Here is a 12934-nt window from a genome sequence, read left to right as displayed (position 1 = left end):
AAATAAATGTAGAAAGACTTTTTCACACAACCCTCCATTTTATTAAATGCTTGTTGTATTTTGTCTGGGGGACAGACAACTGATGCCCAAGTTCCATCATTATCATCATCATCGCTGCTGCTACTACTTCTATTTATATCCCGCTTTTTACTCTCTTGCAAGGAACCCAAGGTGGCTTACATGGTCCTCCATTTTACCCTCACAGCAACCCTGTGAGGTAGGCTAGGCTGAGAGTCAGGAACTGGCCCAAAGTCACCCAGTGAGCTTCATGGCCAAGTGGGGACTAGAATCCGGATCTCCTGAGTCTGACTCCAACACTCTAATCACTGCACCACAATAGAACTAATATACACGATACAGTATGTTTCCCAGTGCATAGAGAGTAATTCAAATATCAATGTTTGGGCTGTAGAAAAACAAAACCAAGGATCCAATTACATATGATAGTGGCAGACCCAAGCCTTTCAATGTGTGTCTGCCCAAGTCAGATGAAAAGTCAGGGATAGGCAAGTTGTGATTTAAAGTACCAGTGGGGTATGTGGGTGGGGTGGGTGGGTAGGGTGTGTGGAACCCTCCTAATTCGACCCCCAGCCCAGCCCCCAGTCCAGCTCTCATAATCATTTCCTACCCACTCTTCCCAATGAGTTCCAGTCCTGGAAATGAACCTGACTGTGGGGCTTAAAAGCAGTGAGTGTTTGTGGGGTAGAGGAGGTTCTATGCACCCCACCATGTGCCTCTTCACAAACACAGACTTATGTTTAAAGTCACGGATTTGCCGCCCTGATGCAAAATTTGCCCCTGACCAATGAACTCATCTCCACAGAGATGCATCTTCTTGTGCAACGTTACCTTCTTCTCCAAGTCAAGCTCCCTGAATGTTAATAGAAACTTGCGAACATGTTCAGAACGTAACCGGTCAATACTTCTGGCGTCAATTGCACGTCCTAGAAACTCATCCACCTCATCTTCCGGATTCATGCTTTCCTGGATATTCCTAGGACAACAGCATAAAGCAGAGACCAGTCAGGTTGGGTATTTATACCAAAAGAGCCGTCTCCAACTTGTCCCCCAAAGATGTATCCGTTCTTCACTTTTGCTAATTGTGAACCTGTAACTAATTACTAACAGTTTTGAGGAAGAATTTTACTGTCGTTTTGGACTACTGTATTAATTTCTACTGCAGTGTTCTAGATTGCATTTGGAATTCTGGGTGAGGCTATTTTCCAAACTTCATCAGTTCCCTAAAATCTTGTACATAATGCAGACATTAAAGGGAGAATCTACTGACTACTTTTCACTGTTGTAATTCTTTTGTGTTTCATGTGTCACAGTAAACTTTCCCCTTAATATTATTTATTAACCAGTCCACAAGTGGTATCTGCAACAAAATGTAGTTTGCAATATTATCAATAATAATAATAATAATAATAACAACAACAACAATAAATCAATTTACTGCTTACCATATCAAAAGATATCTCTAAGCGGATTATAGAAACAGATTGAGATACATAATTACTAATATTTAAAAAATCATCACTTAAAATGTTTTAAATATTTTAAAATATTTTAAACCAAAGCTAAAAGCTCAACAATTAATAAGCAGCCTAACAGGATGGAGGGAGCATTGCTCAGTGGGAGAGCATGTGCTTTACTTCCCGAAAGTCCCAGGTTTAATAGCCAGCATCTCCATGTAGGGCTGGGAAAGAATCCTTACTGAAACCCTGGACAGCTGCCGCCAGTCAGTGTTGACAATACTAGGCTAGATGGACCAATAATCTGATTCAGTATAATGCAGCTTTGTATGTTCTTAACCAGGCAGCACTATGATTCAGTAAATGCTTGGGTAAACAGATGGGTCTTTAACAAGAGCCTAAAACATACCCCAGTTGACGCCTCCCATACGCCTCCCATACACATGGAGAAGGCCACTTCTGGGTTGCCCTGAACATGGTTCAGTAGCTAATAGGTAGCCAGTGTCTCCATCACTAACAGGTAGCGCATGTTGAAATGGATACTGCCTTAGGTAGCCCAATGAATATCAAGGTACTGCTTCACGGACTACACCCATAATCCTTCAGATGATATTTCTATGTGGTTTGGTTCAGAACTCGGAGGCAAAAAATAAGACCAAATGTACCATACCATTATAATATCCCACACCCACGACAGTAAATATCAGCTGTCATCCCATCACAGTCAAATGGAATAGTCACTACGCAAAAGTCAAACATTATAAACGTTGCAAGGTGACATTACCATGTAAAAAAATATCACTGGAATCAGGCTTAAGAACATTAATGTTTGTAAATTTAGTAATGAATGACTATGTCTAAATAACCGAGCTAAGGGAGCAATCCTATGCATGTTTAGACAGAAAAAGTCCTTAAATTCCTGGCAGGGGAATGCTGGAAGTCGTAGAACTTTTTCTGTCTAAACATGCACAGGATTGGACTTACAGATCTCTGCACTTTGCAAGAAATCTATAGTAAGGAAATATAGAGGATGAGGCGATTTATATCCACTGACTTGCATTAAAAGAGAGCCAAGCCAGTGTGGTGTAGTGGCTAGAGTATTGGACTGGGAGTTGGGAGATCCAGGTTCTAGTCTCCACTTGGCCATGGAAGCTCACTGAGTGACTTTGGGCCAGTCATGGACTCTCAGCCCACCCTACTTCACAGGGTTGTTGTTTCAGGATAAAATGGAGAGGAGGAGGATTATGTATGCCACCTTGAGTTCCTTGGAGGGAAAAAAGCAGGATATAAATGCAACAAATAATAATAATTAAAAAGTTCCCCCACAAACAGATGGAAGAGAATCTAAAACTTTCTACCTCGTGTCATTGTAGAAGCTCCAAAGCCATACCTACATCTCATAAAGGTTCTAATTTAGTACAAACGACATGATGTTTTAATAAATGGCAGGAAACAACTGCACAGGCCAGATCTTGAATTATTCATCTCAGATCCCCATAGATAAATAAAATGCACTAGGTCTTTTCTGGCATTTCTGGCAATAAAAATGCTACTTTAACAAATATCCTTAATTAGGAAACAGCACTGGTGATAAATATGGAGCTCTCTGTCTCTCCCTCATCCCACTCTTGCCTTATATAACTGGCCTACAAAATTCCTCAGATGCCATTGCAAATCTAGCTGGTGCACACTGGTTATAGACAGCAGCAACCCAAACATTCAATCTGGTATGTCTGATTAAAGTGAGTTTTATTATTCATAAATCTAGATAAAATGTGTTTACAGAGAAGTAATATAATCCAAGGTATGGCCTTTTCCTGGGAAAAATGGTAGAGTTTAGGGCATTCATCTGTTGTTTTTATTACTCAATGAACTTTAAATAGAAGCTTTTTTCAAATAAATCAACAAGGAATTTTCAGTTCACAAGAAAGATTCTTGGTCTAAAAACAGTATCTTTCAAACATAAATGACTTTACTAATTTGAGGCACTCTTAAGTGGTAAAAGACCCCAAACAGACTCACACATTTAGAGGGATTTGCCTTTGTTAATGAATTGTTAGGCACAGTAGCAAAAGAATGGTATGAAAAAGGCTGCTCTAGCTGATGTTCCAGATATGTCAGAGAGAATTAATGGACTTGAAAACAAACATTGCTTTACTTTCCATCTTGAGATATGATCTGTCAGGAATACAGGGTTACTTTTTTAAAAAAATCACCACAACAACCCTGTGAGTTAGGTAAGGCCAAGAGATAGTGACTTATCCAAGGCAATTTCTCCACCCTTTCTTTTTATTTCATTTTCCAGGTAGCTGCCCACTCATAGATTTTTCATGTTGTTGACACCCAACTTAAGAAGCTCTTTAAAACACATGTAGCTCATTAAAGCTGCAGTAAATAGCAAGAGATAGAGTCAGTGGGAGGGTGGGGGTGGGATGTTAGGTTTCTGCGTTTATTGGATGGATTTTATAAGCCTGAACTATATTCCAGCACCTAATAAACATTTAATGGCGGGTGGGGGAAGTTGTGACTTAAGGGAAAGCATTTAGCAATATGTAATGAGCCTGGGTCAGGTTTTTTGGCTCATCATTTCTAAAGTTGATATAGTGGTTTTAAATGTATGAGAATTTTGCATGTTTTTGTGGTTTTTAATTTTTGTATATTTTTTTAAATGTTTTATCTTATGTGAACCACCCAGAGAGCTTCGGCTATGGGGCGGTATATAAATGCAATAAATGCAATAAATAAAATAAGAGTGTATTCCCTATGGCTTAAATCTCAGCCTCTCTTCTGACATCCGGCCCCCCAAATTCTCCAGAGCAAAACTGAAGGGAGGGCAGGGGACTGCAGGATGGGGGTGGGGTGGGAGTAGAAATCCCTTCTAGCACTTTGCTGTTCCATTGGTGGAAGGACACCACTGGATCCAAGCCAATGTTTTCCAGGTGGGCAAATTTTACAAATTTTACATTATGATAAAAATAAAGAATGTTTTTTCCTCTTACTTGTCTTTTGGATCTTCAAAACCCTGAAAAGAAGATTAGAAGAAGAAAAAAAATACAAATTAGCTAGCAGAATGACCTTCAGTGCAATGAAAAATTCTGAAGCATTACAACTAATACAGAAACATCTTAAGGGACATTCATTTGTCAACACCTTGCCAATATGAATCTAGTCAAGAAAAGGTAATATTATCAGTTATCGGTCAGGACACATAACTGTTTTGGAAACTTCAGAATAAAGGGAACAAAGGTAGTCACTCCGGCTGCTTTGCCATCCATTATCTGCAAACATGTGAAGGGTACTTTATCTGAAACTCTTTCACAGGAGTACTGTGGTTCATTTTTTTTACTATGTGTACTTACCAACTATCTGGCCAAATAGTGGCCAGCAAACAGATGGATTTGGATGATTACTCTGAAAAATATCTAAAGTAATCAGTGACATGTAGCAGTCATTGCTTTGCTATGTACATTCAGAATTATGTATCAATAATTGTGTTTCATTGATATATAAGAATGTACACAAAATATACCGATGTAAATGATGTAAATGAACTCTTCAGAGTACACACCCTAGACTCAGGGCAGAGAAGACATTTGATGAGCAAGCTGAAATATCAATACAAATCCTACTAAAATACCATGAGATCTTTCCTCACGGAAGTAGCTCCCATACCACTATTGCTATTTATGAATAAGGTCCCAGAGGCATTCAGTACTGTAATAATCAACAGAAGTGATGCATATTCAAATTCATCTTTTTAAAAACAAGGCCTTTGGAACACCAATGACACAAACAACTTATAAATGTATTTATTTATTTATTTTATTTATATCCTGCCCTTCCTCCAAGTAGCTCAGGATAGTGAACATGGTTCTTCCCCCTCTTATACCCTCGAAACAATTCTGTGCGGTAGGTTAGGCAGAGAGGGAGGGAGAGACTGGCAATCTCCAGGGACACCCCTCTCACAATGCCTGGCTCTGAAGAAGGAACACCTCAGGGCAAGGCATTTAGCCCGGCCTGGAGAGCTCTGCCAGCCATTTTTAAGGCCAATGTAGCTCTTCAGGGAGCCTGCCCACCTACTAGCTCGGCCTGAGAGAATTTTCAGAGCAAACCAGAGAGTGGATGGCTGCTCTGGGCTCCCTGGAGTACCTGCTGTAGTGCTGCGAGTCAGTCAGCAACTCTAGGGAGACCTATCAGCTTCACTCTCCTGCGGTGGCAAATGCTACAGTGGGAAAGCAGCAGCAGGGCTCTCCGGAGCAATTGCCACCTGGCAGTGGGGGACCCCCCTTGTAGGCTGGGAGCTCAGAAATTGCTGCTCCACCATAAGAGCCAGGGGATTGAGCTCACGTCATTGGAAAGCAGGCCCTGATGAGCAGTAAGGTTGGTGGGGATGAAGTGGAGAGCCTTTTGTGCCCTGACGCCATGCCTGTACAATACTCCGCTGGCTGGCTTTCAGGCTTTTAAGAACACCCAAAAGTTCTATTTCTTCTTTTGGGCTTTTTCTTGAGTCATGTTTATAGGACTGCTGCATGGTTTTACTTGTAATTATTGTTTTATTAATTTTTTATTATGGATGTTTTACTATTTTCACTGAGCTTTTAAAATATTTAATGTTAATTGTTCTTTATATTTTATTATGGAAGCTGGCTTGAAAGAGTTTTAGCCCTTAAAGGCGGCATAAAAATATTTTAAATAAAAAAAAGAGAAACCAAAATTCAGCACTTTTGTCTCTCAGTTGTCTTTACACATATGGGTGTGTCTTTTTCTTCTTCTTTTTTTTTTACAGATTTTAACTCAAAATACAAAGTAATGTAAAAAGCATAAATCAGGAATATTGATAAAAGAAAGTTGTTTTTCCCAGGCTTTTAACTACGAGCACTAGCAGCTAAAAGCAATGAGTGGGAAAGGATGATGTTGATACAAGTTAAACTCAGCCAGTTAATCATTCCAGAGAATGCCACGGGTGATTTTTGTTCTACATAAAATAAGGACTGACATATTGTGCTGAAATTCTTGGACTTTGGATACAAGCAATTTAAAAAACCCACTTTGATTTGTTGATTAATTTAGTACTTTCCTACAAGTGATTTAGAAAGTGGTATGTGCCCTCTGACGTGTTGACTAGATCTGGCTCTGTCAATGGAATAATCTGAACCTTATAACTGAATTTGGTGCTAGTGTGGTATATTTGTTAGTGCTGGACTGGGACTCGGGAGTTCTAGGTTCTAGTCCCCACTCGGCCATGAAGCTCACTGGGTGACTTTGGGTCAGTCACGAACTCTCAGCCTAACCTACTTCAGAGGGCTGTTGTGAGGATCCAACGGAGAGGAGGAGGGTCATGTACAATGCCACGGGCTCCTTAGAGGAAAGGCGGGATATAAATGTAACAAATAAATAAATTCTTAAAAGCTGAACTAAAATAAAGCCTTGTAGTGATCTGTCACATTGTGAAAAGGGCTGGCAACGACCCGAGCTGAGTAAGACATTTCAGACACATTTTCCAAGTATAGAGAAGGACATTTATATATGTATTTATTATTTAGAGCACAAATCCACAGCCTCTCCCCTCTGAGCCCAGTGATCTGCCCTCAACACACCAATTTCTTCCCTTCCTGAGGCCAGAGAGGGAGCTGCCGCAGAGCTTTCTGCTGTGGCTGGGAGGGAGAGTGGAGGTGAGGAGATCTGCCGTCGACGCTCTGTCTCCAGCCTCAGAGGGGGAGATCTGCGGAATCCTAAAGGGCAAAGCATTGCTCTCTTAATATACTTATACCTTTCCTCTTATCAAAAAGAAGTTTTAAAAAAAAGTATACACGAAAATAAAACCATAAAAAGAGAAAAAGAAATAGCTAAGTATGAATTAGTAGTGTATTTGAACATTCTACCCTGCTCAGCAACAGAGTTCAAGTCAAATTCAACCATGTAGACTTGTGGCCCATTGACTTCTATGGTGTTTACGCATGGAATGGTACGCTGGATTTGCAGCTATTTCATGCAGCCTTGATGAACGTATTGTCAAAACAGATTCAGATTTTTGATGGTCTTACTTCAAACATCACATATTTTTTTTACTTTGCAAGACATTACCTGCTTTGCTGAGAATGCAAGTATTGATGTCAACATGGTGGTACATAGCAATCCGAGCTAGGAACAGCTTTGACACCTGAATCCCACAACTAATCAGTACTGTGTTCTCAAAAACACTGGACTTAATAATGGTGCCTTCCAAGTGACCTGCCTACAGTCAGGACCATGGGTGCTTTATAAGTAAAGTCCAGACTCTATGCAATCCATGCCCAAAAGGTGCCTTTAATTCTTTATTATTATTTTTCTCAGAGAAGTATTGGCTCTTAAAATTGCTCATTTTAATAATGAGAGATGGACAGACAGACAGACAGACAGACAGACAGAGACAGGCCCTGCCATCCTCAGGTTTACAAACCTTGAAAGATAAAACACATAAAGAGGAGGAGAATGGAAGAAAAAGATAGAGAGAAAAAGAACAGTCCCACAATGTCAGGGCAAAGTGGTGAGTTGCAAACATTTGGGACCAGGCTGATCTTCTCTTGCTGGTGGTCTTGCTTGGATGCTGTGACTGTCTGAGCAGCTGTTGTTCCTCTGGCTGCTGACAGAGGCCTGGGTGCATTTCACCCCACTGAAGCAATATTTCTATGGCCCCATTCAGAAGACACCTTAAACCACAGCTTTAACCACGGTGGTTAAGCCAGAAACCTAGGCTGTGTTCAGAAGACACCTTAAACCATGGCCTTAGCCATGGTGAATAAGGCTTTCTGGCTTAACCACCATGGTTAAAGCTGTGGTTTAAGCTGTCTTCTGAACACAGCCTGGGTTTCTGGCTTAACCACCGTGGTTAAAATCGTGGTTTAATATGTCTTCTGAATGGGCCTTTGATCCTGCTCTACCAGGACCAGGTGGAACTGTATACAACTGGTCAGGAAGGCAGAAGAAATAGAGACTTAAATTAAGGATTAGAGCTGCAAACCTATGCATCTGGGAGTAAGCCACATTGAACGAAGCAAGACTTACATCTAAGTAAACATGCTTAGGATTACACCGAGACTGCTACTGAAGTTGCAGGCAAGAATCACTTTTCAATAGACTCTGCAATAAAGGTTATAAAATAAATAAAGATGATCATACTGCATGGATATTTCTCACACTTTCAAAGGGTCACTACATACTTCTCCTCTCAGAAACTTATAGCTGAAAGAGAAGATGAAATTCAGCTGCAGAGGACCAATAAGGCAAAAATCAAAACAGAACAAAAAAAACACAAAAACCCACAAGCCCTTATGCCCCCTTTAAACACCTTGCCATGCTCACAATCATAGTCGCTAAAGGGGATTTTTCCCCAGCTAACTTCAACAAACTAAAGGTGCTAGTGATCATGAACAATCCACCTGTAGGCTGGGCAAATCTTGGGTGATAAACCCACCTACTTTACTTAGGTGGGTAAAGCTTGAAATATCACCACTTTTAGGAGTATTAGACAACACAGACATTTTCCTATTCTAAAACAATTTTTAAAAAATCACAAATTAAAAGGTATGTACGTATGCATGCATGCATGCATGCATCTATCTGTCTGTCTGTCTGTGTGTGTATGTATGAAGGTTGGGCAAATCACTGCTCCACATGCAGCAATGGCCCCCACCTTGGCTATGGCCATAAACTAGTAGCGGAACATTCAAAGTTGCCAACACTTTCTGAGTTACCTTGGGAACAGCAATTGCTCATTGCTGCAAGATTGCACTATAAAAATATCTCCATGATTATGTTAAAAAACATGACACTAGCTAAGGAGGAAAAAAATAGGAGTGGGAACTGAACTCCTCTGTATATCTCACAGACATATGCTAAAAATATGATTTTTTGTGACTTAGTAAACATTAGTTTGTCTTTGGTGTACTGTTTTGTTTGGAGTGGAAAAGGGGACCCTAAATCAACAAACAGTGAATGCAGCTGAGACCAGAGTCTTCCATAAAACTACTGGGTAGATTTCTGGCCGCACTGTTTGTACATGATGTCCATGTCAGTCACATCCAGATTCCATTTAGCTAATTAATGCAAAGGAGGTATCCCCTTAATTGCTCTGTGCTGCGACTCCTGGAAAAAGAACTAGGGACAACAGAACACCACAATCAAGGAAACTTTGGCAACAAGGACATTGCTACAAGAGAAGAGACTGTTCCATCAATGATGGTAATCTACCCCAATTCTTGGGGTTTTTTAAGGGCACAATAAAGATTATCCTCAGAAAATCTATACATTGGAGATGCCGTTGAAATTTTTCCTAAAATGAAAGCAGCACTGAATTTGGGACTCCACTGCAAGAGTACACATTCCAAGAATGTTGAGGGAAGTCAATACACTTGCAATAAGAAAAGTGAATCTTTTCCGGGGGCTTTTGCCCATCCCTAAGTTGTCAACGGATTTTTCCTAAGGTGAAATCTGATTTAAATGTGTGTTTTCTCTTCAAGTAAAACAGTTCAGGGACATTAGGAGAAACCAAAAGGGTCAAACTAGACCTGACAAGGAAGTTGTGTGAACAGGATCTTCTGCCTTTAAAAAAGAAAAAATGTTTAAAGCAGATGTGCAATATTGGAGCACTTTTTGTGAGTGCTCCAATATGTCTCCATAAAAGTGTGGCTGCATCCTGCCAGTTCCTGGCTTAATCTCCACTTGAAAACGTTCCCATGTGGTGAGCTATTGTCATGAGTGGTGTTACCACACCACTTGTGACTTCAGCATACTACCATTGTGTAAGAAGCAGTAGCCACTAGTTCTATGAGAGTAGCTCATACTCTTGGCTTTCCAATTTGATTTGAGATTGCCACAGATCACTGTCATAGTACAATTTGCAGACTTACAAGCAGGTGAGCTTCCAGTGATGTGACGGATGGCACCTGGGTGTAAAGTTACAAGGAAAAGGGAAGAGCTGGCAGCTCAAGAGTTGTTTGCCACAACAAGGGTCTTTCGCATTTCCGATGTTATGTATGCTGTTGGGCCTTTCTGGCGCATTATATAATTGCATGGAAGTATAATCAAGGAAACTACAATACAAATCACAGATCTTTGCTATTTGAAGAAGTAGGGAAGAGAGATAAGAAATAAATTACTTTCTAGATGATAGGCAATAATGGCTGGAACCAGGTGATAAGTTTTGTCACAGAGAGTTGAAGGAGGTATAATAGAAGCATTGTTCCCTGTGATGTACATTCTCATCCCAGCGCCACCTTTGGCAAACAGGTTTTGAAGGTTTTTGTAGTGATTCAAAAAGTAGGAAAACCTGATTGAAAACCGTGAGACAAAGCAAATGAGTACGACACATAGGGCAACAATGCGGCCCCGTTCAGATAACACGCTAAACCATTAACCTTAATGCATTCCATTAACCATTTTGTGGTTAATCAGCATGATTTAGTGTGTTGTCTCGATGGGAGCCAGTATCTATCAAGCCAATGACTTTTGAGAAGTTATCCAATTTATCACAACCACACCCTATACAACTTGCAGAATTACTATTTGCAACTTGCATATTTGAAATGCTTTAAGTTGAAGGAAGTAAAAACCCTTCTTCATGTCAGTACAATGTTCAACACAGCAACGCTGTGCTGATCCCCAATATATCAATCCCCACATTTTCTAGGGTAGGCAGTGTAGGCCAAGCATATGTTATGTGTGTCTTAACGTATCCTAGAGGCTGGCTGTACAATGCAGAAATATCCAATTTCCACAAAATAAACACTATCCCTTAACAACTGACTAAATGCAAAAACAGAAAAAGCCACACTGGCTTCAGATTCCTTCTGCTCATAGCCGAGCAAAAAGTGGAGTTTGATATTTCAATAAATAATAATGTTTTCCTTCAGAACCACCAGCTAGACATAACGAACTCTAATTAACAACATGATGCATAATACCTCTTGGCACAGCTACCCTTTGTCTATGAATAGGATGATGCAAACAGCCTTCTAACGCCAATTCAAAGAAACAACTAATTATAATTACATGCTAGCTTGATTAGAATCCCTTAATCGCATCATGCTTTGTGAGTTTGCATGACCAAAAAGGCAAGAGAGGTTTCTATACTAATAAAAGCAGCAGCTGGACTGATATTATGCTATGCCCACTTGACAAAACTATGTATGAAAAGCATGAACATAAAAACAAAGTAAGAAAAAATAAAAGCACCAGCATTCATTTTACAGTCACATTACTAGAGATTTTCAAGCTGATTAGGCTGCATAATTGTAAGCACAGAATTACTCATAGCAACATGTTTGCAAAAAACACATAAGCACTGTACGATCAACTCAATTACTTCCAGTAGAAATCTTTGTTTTTCTCATTTCCCATTTTATTTTAAGCTGAATCAACACTACAAGTAATTAACACTGCAATCCTATGCATGTTTAGACAGAAAAAGTCCTATGAGTTGTTGGACTTTTTTTCTGTCTAAACATGCATAGGATTTTATCCTAAGGGAGCAATCCTTTGTCCCCTAGACAGCACCGGGGAGGATATAGGATTTTTGGGTTCTCTGGCTCCGAGCTTGTAGACAGGGTTCCGAACTGGGAGCCAGAAAATCACTCTCCCCTTACCTTTTGCTTTCGCCTCCCCCTTGTAGCCAGTGTGGAGAGACCCGCAGCAGATACCTCTCTGTGCTCGCAAAATGTCATGCAGAGATGGGGAAAAAGATGGGCAGGGAGGGGAGGAGACTGGAGATATGAGGCTATGAGCCATCCCCAGCCTCCTCTCCTTCCCATCCCCTAAGCCTCCTCTAGATGGGTGAAATCACCCGTCTAGCTAAAATGCAGAGAAGGCGGTGCAAGGTGCCTCCCACTCTGCATTGGATACTCATAAGCCTATGAGTTTGGAAACTTATGAATAGCCACGGCATGGCACATCCCATAGGATTGCTGAAAGAGATGCAGCTTCAAAAACATGCCCTTAAACTCCGATAACCCTGGAAAAAGTTGACTACATAATTTGCATTCCCGTTGGATGTGCTGTGGCTTTTAATTTGAGATATGTTCCAGTGTGCTATGAAGGTGTATCTTGTAAAACCATTCAATAACTGAATTTGAAAGGGACAGAATTAAAGGGGAAATAGATTGATTGGCCAAGTTATTTTATTAATGTACAGTTAATATGCCAAACAACTGAGACAGGTGTTCAAATGGACTGTATGTGAAATAATTGACTCTCATCATAAATAAAGGATATTTTAAAGCATTATAAAATGAGCAGACATTGGTTTTTCAATATTTTGTTGTCCTCAGGATACATTTCTGCTGATATGCTCACTTATTTTCACAGTACTGCTATGTAGCAAGTAATATGAGGATTTACCATCTTGTTTATCTTTCTGATGTATGTAGCATTAAAAAACCAACATCCATGGTACCAGGGTTAATGCAAGAAATGCATTAAATATT

At 40.1% G+C, this 12934-nt stretch overlaps 1 protein-coding gene across 1 annotated transcript in view; it reads right to left on the bottom strand.

Annotated features, from left to right (window-relative positions):
• The window catches only part of ADCY5 (adenylate cyclase 5), a 240623-nt gene that overhangs the window by 42920 nt on the left and 184769 nt on the right, over positions 1-12934 (bottom strand). Inside the window, exons 9-10 of the mRNA XM_063116673.1 lie at positions 4475-4497; positions 850-994 (exon numbers count right to left, since the gene is read on the bottom strand). Coding sequence (XP_062972743.1) covers positions 850-994; positions 4475-4497 — 168 coding nt within the window. The remainder of the gene's footprint in view (positions 1-849; positions 995-4474; positions 4498-12934) is intronic.

This window comes from Elgaria multicarinata, chromosome 2 (genome assembly GCF_023053635.1).
Source record: "Elgaria multicarinata webbii isolate HBS135686 ecotype San Diego chromosome 2, rElgMul1.1.pri, whole genome shotgun sequence".
Taxonomy (NCBI): Eukaryota; Metazoa; Chordata; class Lepidosauria; order Squamata; family Anguidae; genus Elgaria; species Elgaria multicarinata.
Note: the sequence above shows the minus strand (reverse complement) of the source record. Positions and strands in the feature narration are given on the sequence as shown.